Raw genomic sequence first — 14,229 nt, forward strand, 5'->3', positions numbered from 1 at the left:
GAGGCCAGGGAGATATCCCTCCAACCAGAGTTTCATGCAAACGCTGGGCAGGGCCTACTGTTCTTCCTGCTACAGGGTCATCAAGGAAGGCATTGGATGAATTCCATTATCCACCAACCTTGTCTGTAGGTCACTATATGTAAAAGTTGAAGCATGATTTCTAAAAAAGAAAAAAAGAAAAAAAAAGAGTAGGGGGGGGGGAGGAATCTTTTAATGATTTGGGAATGGTCCATGTCCCATAACTAAACTAAGTGGACTTTTTTGTTTGTTTGTATGTTTGTTTGTTTCTATGGCAATAGATGTTTTAGTGTTGTTGGCTGCATCATTTATAACTGAACCAGAATGGTCTCCTTCATAAATCTGTTTTAATTAAAACTCATGTCAGAGCAACAGGAACAGATACACAAGTATTTGAAGTTTACAAACTACATCTTTGATAAGGGAAAATGCTGTCATGACATGTGTACAGTTGCTATTAAAATGCCATCTATATATTCTATATGATTGTATAATATTTTATACAACAGTACAAATAAAATATTTTTCTATTATGATGAAACACAGGTCTTCCGTTTGTTTGTTAGCTCATATAAATAACATAAATAACACTGTCAAACGACACATTGGAAGTGCTGACAATTTCTCTTTTCCTAGGCTTGTGAGAGTTAATCATGCTGCCATTATTACACCTGTTCATGCTGTTTAGAAATATTCCAGTTAAGTTGTTCAGTAGGTTAAAATGAATGCATATTTAAACACCATTTAGAAGCCAGGAAATTTTATTTTACTCAAGCTTGTTTATATAGATTTGTTACATTTGGCAGTATGGAGAGAGGAGGGACAAATTAACACCAATTGCAGCACTTAGATGTATAAATGGTTGCTAGGGGAAAAAAGAAAAGAAAACTAAAATACCCTCAAGATTTTGAACAGTTGAAAGCAGTGGCGGATCAGGAGGGGAGGAAACATGGGAAATACCAAAGGGCAGAACTACATGTTACACAGGGCGGCTGCACAGGTAATACTGTCTCCATGTGGGGCTCCTTTGCTTTCTCCCCCATGACACGGGGACCCACTGACTGGCACGGTGATGCCATCCCATCCCGTGTCCCCACCAGCAGCATCCAACCGGGACAGGGAAAGCACATAAGCTGTGGGTACAACGGCCAGCATGCTTGGCTTCAATGCTGTAGGGCAGAAGGGGAGAAAGATACTTCACTGGATGCCATCTAGGGGGCTGACCTAGCTTGGCTGGAACATGTAGCTCTGCTCAGAGAGGAACCGTTGAAGAAATGGGTGACGGGGGCTTGCTTCTGGGTAGGAGGACATTTGTCATGCGTCTGATGTGGAGGGTGGAGAGAGGGCGTAGGCAAACAGAGGAGGGTCCTAAGGAGGGTGGAGATGGAAATTAGCGTCCCACACTGATGTTACATGTCTTGCAGCTTGGATCTTTCTTGGCATTGGCAGTGGACAAACTCATGAGTTGGTGCCCGGTGATTTCTGCCACTGTGCCGAGGGAGAGACTGACCGGGTCAGTGTAAATCACTTCCAAGATGACATCCTGCGCATGGTGGTAAACCATGACTCCGTCTTCTTCGGTGCAGGTCAGGAATTTGTTATCCTGCAAGTTCAGCTGGGGCAGGCGCTGCTTGCAGAACTCGTCCCCCAGCGAGCCAACGGGGGCCAGGACAAGAATGACATAGTGGTAGGCCGTGTACATGCAGTAGAAGTCCCCGAAGTACAAATTTGAGTTTGGGTTGAAAAGTTTCTCGGCTGCAATGTCAAACCTGTATCTTCCGTAAGGCGAATCTTGGGGGGGCTTTCCGGTGTTGAATTCAGTGTGGCAGCTGAAAAAGATCCCCTCCAGCTTCCCGCTGATCGGAGAGCCGTGGCTGCCGCTGTTATCCTTAACTGAGGGCTGCAGGACGCTTCCATGCTGCTCTCTAGAAATAAAGGATGGGGAACACGTTAGGTTTACAGTGGCATTAAAAGCAGGGGTCTCCAACCGTGACAAGTTTAAGACTTGTGGACTTCAACTCCCAGAATTCTGATTTGCAAAGCTGGCTGAGGAATTCTGAGAGTTGTAGTCCATTAGTCTTAATCTTGCCAAGGTTGGAGACCCCTGCATTAGAGCATGGGGACCATGCAGACCCCCATTGCTCAACCCTCATCCTGCTTGCATTTATGCAGAGAAACTGGACAATACAGATGTTGGCAGAGACCAAATCTGCTTTTATCAGGGAGCTATGTATCTTATTGGAGAGGGTCTCTAATTTTAGGTAGTGTGTGATATTGAATGGGAGACCAAAAGCAGCCCTCGTATTTTGAGAACAGAAAGTACAATTAGAAAGTTGCAACAATCTACATCTCAGTCGACCTACTTCTGTCCCCTTCCAAAGAGTCACTGGATTTGGAGAGAAGGCTACAGATTGTGCTACATCAAATAGTAAGGTGTTTGTCCCTAAAGCAAAGGGTTCCATTAGGGCAAAGGGGAAAATTTAATGCCATAGGATGAGTTCTAGTTCTACTTTGTCTTCTTCTATCCCTTCCATGCATTGAGGTGAAGAAAACTTTAGATGAGGTTCATCGTCTGTTTTTTTTTAAAAAAAAAATTCTAAGAACCAAGATCGTGGATATTACACCTCTCAGAGGGCTGAGAGGAACATCATTTAAAGTTGAGATGAACCATTTTGGACCACAAGGAGGTGCAGCAGAGCAACTCTTTTCCGGATGGCAGCACAGCCACCCCCCAGTGCCAGATGAGCTCATCCCAGGGCAGCAATGAAGCTACTCCAAGACAATTTGTCGTAGTTAATTTTTCCGGAGCATCGGACTTCTATATCATAGCTACTTGGCTTTCCTGTTTTTAAAGCTGTATCTGGTAAAACTGCTTTGCTTTTTTTAGATTTCAAGAATATTGGAAATAAATCTGAAGAGTACAACCCAGAGGTGGTATTCAGTCAATTCTGACCAGTTCTGCAAGAACTAGCAGCAGAAATTTTGAGTAGTTCAGAGAACCAGCAAATACCACCTCTGGCTGGCCCCACTCCCACCTATTCGCTTCCTCCCGAGTCCCAGCTGATTGGTTGGGTCTTCTTTTGTTGCCCTGCACAGGAGAACAGCTTGAAAGCCGGTTAATGGGGTGGGGAGGGAATGGGTATTTTGCAGTATCCTTCCACTGCCACACCCACCAAGCCAAGCCCACAGAAACGACAGTAAAAATGTTTGAATCCCACCACTGGTACAACCTACTATTCACTTATCAATGATAACACTTAAAGGGAACTGTTGCTAAATAAGAAGCAGGTTGCTCCTAGATCTGACGTGTTGAGCACTTCCTGGTCACTTATCAGTGGGAAAAGCCATGCTTTTATCATCTCCTATAGTCAGGCATCTCTGAAAAGCTGGCTCTTTTTGCCTTTGCTTACCTGATGTAGTCAAAGTATTCTTTGTGCTGATTCCGATAAAAGACTGAAAATTTAAGCATACGGCCTGCAATCACTTCTGCCTTTTCCAAAAGTTGTGTTAAGTGAACCTTGGAATAATCTGTGAATACAAAACATTTTTGTTACTGAGGACAATGCACCGGTGCTTCCATATGGATGATTGATGGTGCTACGATATTATCACCTAGAACCCCAAAGCTAGCAAAACGCAGCTATCCATATGTGCATCCCTATTTCACCATTGGTTAGTCTCTTTCAGGTTAAGCAACATGAGGTCAAGTTCAGAAGGAGAGTAGGACATAGTAGGAAAAGGAAAGAAAGGAGGAAAGGAAAAAAGAAAAGGTAACCTTAAAGGAACATTATTTAGTATACTTCTCCAGATCTTCCTCTTGTTGCAAATTGCCTCGCTTCTATCGTGCCCATACTTTGATTCATACCAGAGGTGGTATTCAGCAGGTTCTGACCAGTTCTGGAGAACTGGTAGCGGAAATTTTGAGTAGTTCGGAGAACTGGTAAATATCACCTCTGACTGGCCCCCACCTTCATCTATTCTCTGCCTCCCGAGTCCCAGCTGATCGGGAAGAAATGGGGATTTTGCAGTAACCTTCTCCTGGAGTGGGGAGGGAATGGAGATTTTACACTATCCTTCCCCTGCCATGCCCACCAAGCCACACCCACCATGCCATGCCCATAGAACCGGTAGTAAAAATTTTGAATCCCACACTGATTCATAACCCACCTTTTGTTCTTAATTTCTCAACTCTCTCTCCCCCCCTCCTTCCTTCCTTCCCTCCCTCCCTCTCTGGTTTGGATATCCATTTGTCTGAAATGGTAGAGGTTCCCTGCTTGAGCAGGGGATTGGATTAGAAGACCTCCAAGGTCTCTTCCAACTATGTTATTCTGTTATTTCATCAACTCTGTCCAAGTGTGACTTTCTTGGTCTTCCTTTTGTGTCTTTCACTCTTCCTCCATCTGACCATTTTGTGGCTCTATCCTCATTCCTTCTCTACAGAGCAGCAAAGCACCTGAATGCAATTTTTCAATCCTGGTCACTTATTTTTGTATTCATCTTTGCAACAACCCAGTGCCCCTTCTCCTTTGACCTCCTATTTTTTATCTTCCTCACAATCTTCTGAAGCACCCAACTCCCAGGGGATTCTCCTGACCTTCTCAGTACTCAGTTCCCTCTCCCAAAATGACCACTCTTGCACCCAGCCATTTCTGCTTCTTCTAACTGCTATTTGTTTCTGACAAGCTGCCTCTGGGCCATAGCAGTAGTGGGATTCAAAATATTTTTGCTACCAGTTCTGTGGGTGTGGCTTGTGGGCATGGCAGGGGAAGGATACAGCAAAATCTCCATTCCAGTGGTGGGTTTCAATTTTTTTAGAACCTATTCTGTAGGTGTGGCCTGTTTTGTGGGAGTTGCTCAGCAGTCATGTGACAGGGTGGGAGTGGCTTGCCGGTCATGTGACTGGGTGGGCATGGCGAACTTGGAAAATGTGGTGAAACTCAGTTAATAACTCTCTTGCTTAGCAAAAGTTTGGGCTCAATTGTGGTCATGTTCTCTCTCTCTCTCTCTCTCTCTCTCTTCTTTCTTTCTTTCCTTTTGTCTCTCTCTCTCTCCCTCTTTCTCTCGCTTTCTAACTTTGTCTCTCTTTCTTTTTTCTCTCACTCTCCCTCCATTCCTTCCTTCCTTTCTTTCATGTGTGTATCTCTTCCCCTTCCTTCCTTCCTTCCTTCCTTCCTTCCTTCCTTCCTTCCTTCCTTCCTTCCTTTCTCTCTTTCTTTCTCTCTCTCTCTCTCTCCGTTCCCCCTCTCTCTCACACACATCTCTTCCAATTATATTTGTATATATATTCTATGAACTAAAACCGGTGCACAATAAATCCTATGATCATGGCATTCTATGTCCTACAAGCCAATTCACAAAGCTCCCAATTCAGCCTCTTACTGCTCTGGGGGTTAACCGAATATCGTTAGTCATCCTGTTATCTCTTGGTCTTGGTTCCCGCCTTTTTAGCAGAACAACAGAGAGGTCTACTTTCAAACGGCTTTTTCCCCTTTTGCCGAAGCCAGATTTCTCTGCCACTTGGTGGGTGATCTGGTGGGAGTCTGAAGGTGTTGGGCACGCCACGAAAGGCATGCACATCACACACACACACACACACACCGCTTGCCGTAATGCAAGGCATATGTGTAAGTGGGACTAGATCAGCTGGGAGACTGGCAAAAAAGAAACCTCTGTTTCTCTGCTGCTGCTGCGGCTCATAGAGGAAGGATGATGGCCGGCACTCGCCCCCTCGCCGCTTTCCTGGCCAGCCACCCAGATAAGCAGGGTTGCAGCCAGTGGGCCGCAGGGGCAGTGGTGGCAAGTGGTAAGTGAAGAGAGTGCTGGCTAGTATCCCTGCCTCCTTCCTCCACGAGTGCGTCTAGGGAGAAATCAGGAGAAGAGAGGGAGGAGAAGGCCGTCTTTAGCAGAAGCTCACCCTTCTCCTCCTTCTCCCACAAAAACAGGCCACACCTACAGAAACAGGCCACACCTAGCTGATTTCTTCCCGGCTGCACTCACAGAGGAAGGAGGCAGGGATAGTGGCCAGTGCTCTCTTCACTTACCACTCGCCACTGCTGACCCTGCAGCTCAGCCCTACTTAGCTGGGTCTCACTCTACCTCCTTATTTCTGTTTCAGTCAATTCTGGCTGTTTTAACCAGAGGTGAAATTCATTTTTTGTAAACTACCGGTTCTGTGGGTGTGGCTTGGTGGCCGTGGCAGGGGAAGGATACTGCAAAATCTCTGTTCCCTTCCCACTCCATGGGAAGGATACTGCAAAATCCCCATTCCCTCCTCACTCCAGGGGGAGGATACTGCAAAAACTCCATTCCCTCCCCACTCCATGGGAAGGATACTGCAAAATCCCCATTCCCTCCTCACTCCAGGGGGAGGATACTGCAAAAACTCCATTCCCTCCCCACTCCAGGGGAAGGATACTGCAAAATCTCCATTCCCTTCCCACTCCATGGGAAGGATACTGTAAAATCCCCATTCCCTCCCCACTCCAGGGGAAGGATACTGCAAAATCTCCATTCCCTCCCAATCAGCTGGGGGACTCAGGAGAATAGATGGGGCAGGGCCAGCCCAAGGTGGTATTTACAGGTTCTCCGAACTACTCAAAATTTCTGCTACCGGTTCTCCAGAACTGATCAGAACCTGCTGAATCCCACCTCTAGGCCATAGGCTGGTTCTCACAAGCAGAGGACTGACCTGCTGTACAGAATTCAATGATCTCACTCCATTCTGAAACCGTGTAGTCTCCATCCACTTGCTTGGAAGCTGTCTGCACAGCCACTGTGTATTCAGTCCGTGGGCTCAGGAACCAGTGGCCACGGACGGTCATAGGCAGGGGGACAGCTTTTGCCACTAGTTTTGTAGGTACATCCTAGTTGGGGGAGGAAAAAGGGAGGAAAAAGTAAGAAGATAGAAAGAGTGCCAGAAGATAAGTCAGCCCCCCAACTGTTGAGCCTCGTTTCCCCAGCTTGGTGTTCTCCACTCTCATAGGGAACAGTTGTGGAGTGGGCAAGCAACATCCTGTGCTAGGACACCACCACACAAACAGTGCAAATTACACAATGCATGTCAAATTATATACTTCATATTATTTCCACAGTGATATTATGATGCATGTGATATTCAACATGGCTTTCTCCAGATGCCTGTGATTGGGGGTTGTGGATCAGGTTAGTTTCTTACTAGAATTCAAATATTTTGAAATTTTATTGTCTCTTGTTAGTTGACTAATAGAAGAGAATTATTCAGGGGATAGATAGGCCATGACGTAGGAAGGAAGGAAGGAATTAAGTAAGTAAGTAAGTAAGTAAGTAAGTAAGTAAGTAAGTAAGTAAGTTGGTATTTCCCGAATGCTTCTCTTACATTAGTTCAGTGGTGAGATTCAAAACGTTTCCCTACCAGTTTTGTGGGTGTGGCTTGGTGATCATGTGATCAGGTGGGCGTGGTTTGGAGGTTATGTGATTGGGTGGGTGTGGCTTGGTGGTCGTATGACCGGGTGGTCATGGCTTGGTCATGGGATTGGGTGGGCATGACTTTGTGGCCATGTGACTGGGGGGGTGAGCATGGCCAAGTCAACACCACAATGTAAAAGTAGCTGGGCTTCACACAAAATGACCCTTGCAACATGCAGGAACCTCAGAGAGTCACAGAGAACTCAAAAACCAGCTGTCACACTTTACAATAAAATAACACAAAAACTGCACAACTGACTCACACACAATGTAAAAGCAGCTGGACTTCACATAAAATAGTTCCTGCAACAAGCAGGAATCTCACAGACAATCAGGCACAGCTGATTGTCGCACAGCTGGTCATCGGAACTTTATTTTTTACTTTTTAAAGCATTTTTTTTTACTACCGGTTCCAGCAAATAGGTAGTAAAAATGCTTTAAAAATGTAAAGAAAAGTTTGCAAGGCAAAGCTGTTTGTCGCGCAGCTGATCGTTGAAACTTTTTTTACTTTTTAAAGCATTTTTTACTATTGGTTCAAGTGAAGTGACCCAAACTGGTAGCATTTCACCCCTGCATTAGTCCTGCTAACAAATGTAACATAATGGTTGTAGGAGAAGCAGAATTATTTATCAGAGCTGGTATTGCATTGACTGAATGGCATTAGCAAATATCTAGAAGTCCACTAGATGGCAGCAAGGTAATATTGCAAAGTCTAATCCTGATGTATTGCCATCTTCTGGCAATTTGAATTACTGCAGCCCAGTCTAAATATACCTGTAGTATTTAGAAGGTTATAAAACTAAGATATCCCTACGTTTTCTTGAGAAAGATGTCTCAATAGACAGAAGAGATGGAATAAGATAGCAAGTATTATAGCAATTCCACAATTCATAGGCAATGAGTTTCTTAAGTATTACTGGTTTACTATTTGGTTGGTGGGCTTCTGTAAGAGGAGATTATCAGAGTTTTTCTTATATTTGACCAGATTTCTAAAGCTTTTCATATTGTAAGATAGTTCTTTCAAGCGTGCCATTTACCATCTATTATAAAGAAAGCTCCTTATAGGCTATTTATGGCAGGCCAACAGTCTGGTAATCCTAAACAGATTAAGGAAAATCAGGGTAAATACAGGATAACATATCAATGGAAAAGTGAGCCTTCACACCAGCCTTAAAACATTATGTAGAATACAACCAATGAAATATTATACAGGAAATACTGCAATTAATAAAATATACAGCCGGCGTTACTTTCCCCTCGAATGATGTATCATAAATGAACAGTATCATAAATGAAGAATAAAAGATAATCTGAATGTCCCCTCAATAGAATAAAGGCCATCCTTTTTTAGTTTCTTTTCTTATCTGGTTAGAGTAATATTGCATACATAAATTATAAGTGAGAAATACAAGAATAATTAAAATAAACAAGAATAGCCATTTATTAAAACATCTACAGGTGATGGAGCCTGGCTTGTAAGTAATGTTACATAGATCAGGATTCAGTGAACCTTCCTGGTTTGTTTTGCTGGTCTAATTGGGAGCAAAATGAGACAGCATCCAACCCTTCTCCAGAAGGGCAAAATGTAGCCTCTTCAGCAGAGAAGGTCAACTTTTAAGTTTCCACCTCTTTATCTTGTAATTACCGAAATATCATCCTTATTCAAACTGTTAGATATTCACCTTAGCGACAGTGGTTTCCACCAAGGTCCTCTGTTCCGGCGGGAATAGAGGTTTAATCTTATTGGTCAAAGAGTCTGACAGCCCCCTTTAAAAGGGCACGGCCTGCCCGACGTCTTGGCCTCGGACAACGGGCTCCAATTTATGGCCATGCAATTCGAGACCTTCATAGCAGCTCAGGGAATCAGGCATGGCCTGGTCGCGCCATTCCATACGGCCTCCAATGGTCAGGTGGAGAGAATGGTGAGATCTGCAAAAGAGGCCCTTGCTAGAATGGGCCCGGGAGATTGGCAAACACGGGTTGATCACTATTTACTAATTCAGCACATCACACCTAGTGCCACCACTGGGAGAAGCCCCTCCGAGCTTTTCATGGGTTGCCGACTAAGGTCCCACTTAGACCGGATACACCCCAATTATTCTGCCTCATTGCCCCCAGACTCCACAAGCAAGATTTGGACATTTAGCATAGGGGATTCGGTATACGCCCACAACTACAGCGGGGGAACTCTGTGGATTCCTGCCACAGTGATAGGCATCACCGGCCCTCGCTCCTATCTGGTAGAGCTCGAGGACGGTAAGAATTGGAGTAGGCATATTGACCAACTCCGTGGCCGCCTCTCCAACTCCACTCTTAGACAACCAGAGGTAACTCCTGCATGAGTTAGCCAAAGCCCTACCCAAACGGAGCAAACTCTCATTCCTTCCAAGGCCAGCTCAAGCCTGAGGGTACTGGAAGACTTATCTGATTTTGTTGCAGACCCACAGTGAGCTCCGAGCGAGCCAGCTCCAGAAGCTCCAGCCGCAGACTTTGAAAAGTTCCAGGAGTTTCCACCAAGCGGGGCTGCAGAACAAACAGCTCCGTCCGACTTGTCCAAGGAAACCCCTCCTACTGAACTGCGCAGGTCAGGCAGAGCTACCCAAAGGCTCGCCTACCTGTGTGACTACATTACCAGTAGGATTGTTCCATCCAAGAGGGGAGGGGTGTTAGATATTCACCCAAGCGACAGTGGTTTCCACCAAGATCCTCTGTCCTGGAGGGAACAGAGGTTTAATCCTATTGATCAAAGGGTCTGACAGCCCCCTTTAAAAGGGCTGCTGTCTGACTCATCCTCGCCGGATGTTTTTCACTTGCAATAAAGAGCTGTTGTTACTGTAGCCTGTGTGTGCCTATCCATTACCCGATCTAACACAGACTCAATGATGTTCATAGATATAGCTCCTTTTCATCTGAATATCCAATTCTCGAGGCAGAAGTGACCATAAGTAGCCACTAATAAGAAGCATTCATTAAGTAGGTAATCACGAAGAGGGAGAGAAATGATGTTGGGAAAAGAAGACCATGACGTAGGTGTCATAGATTATACTTCAGATACATTCAAACAGAGGTGGGCATCACATACTGTAACAACCAGTTCACCCAGCACCGAAAATGTGAATTCTTGCTTCGCTCATGCGCACGCTATCCCCACATGTCTGTGGCATCAAAAACCATGGCAATTCACTTGTGCACCCTGCCTGCGCATACATACAGTGCAGGGCTGTATTGCTACCAGCATTACTGCCTGTTCAGTGAGCAAACCTTTTTTTTTGCGTGCACATTTACACCTAAAACGGTCTGTACATGCACAGAACATTAGAAAATGGGTGGGAAAATTATATTTCTGCAATGGAGATTGTTCTGCACATGCCCAGAACCAAAAATAAAGATGGCGTCACCACCAATAGAACCGGTTTGGGTGCGTGGGCTGCCGAGTTACTACCTACTCAATCGAACCGGTCCAAACTGGTCCAAACCAGTAGGAACCCACCTCTGACACAGTGTCAAAAAGCACAGCAATTTGCTCACTTGTGTCTTCCGCACATGCGTATGGCATCAAATACACAGCAATATAGGATGGGATTGCACCCGGGTAGGTGGGCAGGGCTACCCGCAGGTCGTGACTACTGGTTCGCCCAAACCAGTCTGAACCGGCAGCAGCCCACCACTGTATTCAAAGGATGAATGTCATCAAAGGGGACATATTCTCAGGCAGCAAAGCTCAGAATTGCAGGCTAAACTGTGAAAGGAAAACAAACCTTACAAAGGGTCAAGTTGACTGGGGTTTTTAAGAGTTAAAGCCCACCATTTCAGTAGGGCAGGGAAGGCTGGCAGATATTCTGGGACCTAGTCAATGCTTCAGAAGCAGGAGATCATTAATGAAGTTCAGAAAGTTCATCAGGAGCAGAATGACTTGCTTGGACTGGAGGCCAGCCATCGACAGGGAAGCTGCTATTGGCATTGGAGATAATTAAGGAGAGATTCTCTTTGTCAGGGAGAGCCCCCAGGGCTGCAGGGAATCCAAAGAGGAGAAAATGGCAAATGATTTTTCTAGCTCTGTGTGCAGAACCAGGCAAATGTGATCATGGAAGGAAGAACAACACAGAATAGAATAGAATAAAATAGAATTCTTTGGTGGTCAAGTGTGATTGGACACACAAGGAATTTAATGTTAGTCTAGAGCAGTAATGGGTAACCTTTTTGAAGTTGCATGTGGAAAGCATGTGTGCATGCAGAGGACAGCACGGCTGCACCTGTAATGCGATGTGAGAGTGACACCCCACGTGTGCTCCACCACCCTGCACATGCATGTGCAACTCCCATACATTCCCCTCCCCCTGCGCATGTGCGTGCGATCCACACACCGTTTTTGGCTCCCTGCACCCTCCTGGGACCAAAATGGGCAGTGGGGGGGAGATCTCCACTCCCACGCTCCCTACGCCCCAGCGCATGTGGGCATGACCCCCTGCACATGTGCACACATCTCCCTCATGTGCCCCACCTCCTGCGCATGAGCAGCAGAGACTCAAAAATCAATTGGCCAGTGGGAGCCACATGCAGATGCATGGTGGAACTGAGCTGGGTCAACGGTTTGCGTGCCCGCAGAGAGGGCTCTGCGTGCCACCTGTGGCAGGTGTGCCATAAGTTCGTTATCACGGATCTAGAGTAAGTAAAGAAACTTGGAAACTGCAGGATGGTTTTTTTCATTCTTAGTTGCCATGAGTTAATTATGGTAGAGTGTCTGGGTGATCTGAAATACTTCTTTCCACCTGGGCTGAGTTTTTGAGCTGAACTACTGTCTCTTGACTGTTTATGTCTATTAGCCCATCCTGTTCTTCAACATAATCTCTCACATTCCATCACACTTCAGTGCAAGTGCCATTTCCACATCTGATGGGTGGGGAGGAAGTGAGAACATGCCTGGGCGTGCAATAGAAGTAAAAGCACCAGTTGCTCACTTGCTTGCCCACCCAGTTCAAAACACTGATGGGGCAGGTTTAGTCCCAGAGACCTTCTATCCATGCCCTTTGGATCTTTTCAGGAACAAAAGATCACTACCAGCCAACTGAAAAGAACGCTGTTCCAACTGCCAGTTGCCTCTCATTCCGTTACCTCAGTTCAAATTGGCAGACATTCAATTCCTTCACTCAAGAGCAGTCTGGGGCCCCTTATAGTACTAAACGTCAGTACCTCACCAATATGTCTACACCTTCCACCTATGGAACTGCTCTGGATTCAAGGTGGCAGGAGCGATATTCTCTTATGTGTTTCAATCACTGACCACCAATGAGCCAATGGATTCAACTGGATTTCTCCTGCATTGCCTGATCACATAGTTTCATCACAAAGCATGGGTATCCAGCTAGTTAGTAACATGGTTGTTAAGTGAATCTGATGTCCCCCTTGAATTTGCTTGTCAGAGGGTGATCACATGATCCTGGAACACTGCAACTGTCATAAATTTGAGTCAGTTTTCAAGCATCTGAATGGAAATCACATGACCATAGGGATGCTGCAATGGTGTGAAAAATGGTCATCAATAACTTTTTTCAGTGGAGTTGTAACTTAAAATGGTCACTATGTGAACTGTTGTAAGTCAGGGATTATCTGTGTAAGATTGATCTGTTCAGGGACAGAGTACCTTCTAAATGTCCCTTTTAAATGGAGATCTGCATATATTTTTGTATTGTGGCCTCTACATACATTAATAACAATGATAAAGAAAACACCAGGATGACACAGATGCCAAAATGCTTCATTGGAACATCTATAAAAATTATCACAGACCAATAACCAAAAAACTGGTGAGAACATACAAATTAAAAAAGTAGTTGAAAAATGAACAAGTTAAAAAATCTAGGAATTTCTAAATGTAGACTGAGAACGCACCAGATATAACTGGCTGAACTGAAGGAAGTGTGGTTAATCGATGTGTTAATCGATGATCAGGAGACAGTAAACAAAGAATTGGAGAAGGTCAGAAAGTATCAAGATCTGAAAATCAAAGTGGAAAGATTGTGGCATAAACCGGCTGTGATGGTCCCAGTGTTTCTCCAAAAACCAAAATATCAAAAAACCTTGGACTTAGAAAACCTGTGCATTAACACAACTTCTGTCTGTGGCAAAAAGTCACACCGCTGTAGTCTGCACATATACTAACCCTGAGATGGTGTGACATTCCAAGTTCTTGGGAAGAACGTGATGCATATGAAGCCAATGCCAACTAAAAACCAGCAATCGTGACTTCACATTGTTGTGCATATAAATAAATATTTAGGCTTGCAATGCTAGATGATATAAACCCAGGAGTCCAAGACTTTGGAGGTTCAGATTTGCACCTGGAACTCTGTTGTTGACTTAACACATTCCTATCACAATGGTCAAGGCTATGGTTTTCCCAGTTGCAATGGATGGCTGTGAAAGTTGGACCATAAGAAAGGCTGAGTGCCAAAGAATTGAGGCCTTTGAACTCTGGTGCTGGAGAAGACTCCAGCGAGTCCCTTGGACTGCAAGGTGATCAAACCGGTCAGACCTAGAGGAGATCAACCCTGAATGCTCTTTAGAAGGCCAGATCCTGAAGAGAAAACTCAAGTACTTTGACCACCTGACGAGAAGGAAGGACTCCCTGGAGAAGAGCCTAATGCTGGGAAAGACTGAGGGCAAAAGGAGAAGGGGACGGCAGAGAAGGAGGTGGCTGGATGGAGTCACTGAAGTAGTAGGCATGAGCTTCAATGGACTCCAGAGTATGGTAGAGGACAGGAACGCCTG

The 14,229-nt window shown here is 45.1% G+C and overlaps 2 protein-coding genes across 3 annotated transcripts in view; one reads left to right on the forward strand and one right to left on the reverse strand.

Annotated features, from left to right (window-relative positions):
- Positions 1-3,003, forward strand: part of FAM13C (family with sequence similarity 13 member C) — a 52,659-nt gene extending 49,656 nt beyond the window's left edge. Inside the window, exon 15 of the mRNA XM_087702267.1 lies at positions 2,620-3,003. The gene's annotated coding sequence lies outside the window, so the exon portion shown is untranslated. The remainder of the gene's footprint in view (positions 1-2,619) is intronic.
- PHYHIPL (phytanoyl-CoA 2-hydroxylase interacting protein like) overlaps positions 349-14,229 on the reverse strand; it is a 70,288-nt gene continuing 56,407 nt past the window's right edge. For both annotated transcript variants that reach the window (XM_014052017.2, XM_014052018.2), the window contains exons 3-5: positions 6,707-6,881; positions 3,429-3,546; positions 349-1,943 (exon numbers count right to left, since the gene is read on the reverse strand). In XM_014052017.2, the coding sequence (XP_013907492.2) occupies positions 1,409-1,943; positions 3,429-3,546; positions 6,707-6,881 (828 nt within the window). In that variant the 3' untranslated portion in view covers positions 349-1,408. The remainder of the gene's footprint in view (positions 1,944-3,428; positions 3,547-6,706; positions 6,882-14,229) is intronic.

The sequence above is a fragment of the Thamnophis sirtalis genome, unplaced genomic scaffold, assembly GCF_051295495.1.
Source record: "Thamnophis sirtalis isolate CommonGarterSnake01/CBP01778 unplaced genomic scaffold, rThaSir2_p1.2 scaffold_15, whole genome shotgun sequence".
Taxonomy (NCBI): domain Eukaryota; kingdom Metazoa; phylum Chordata; class Lepidosauria; order Squamata; family Natricidae; genus Thamnophis; species Thamnophis sirtalis.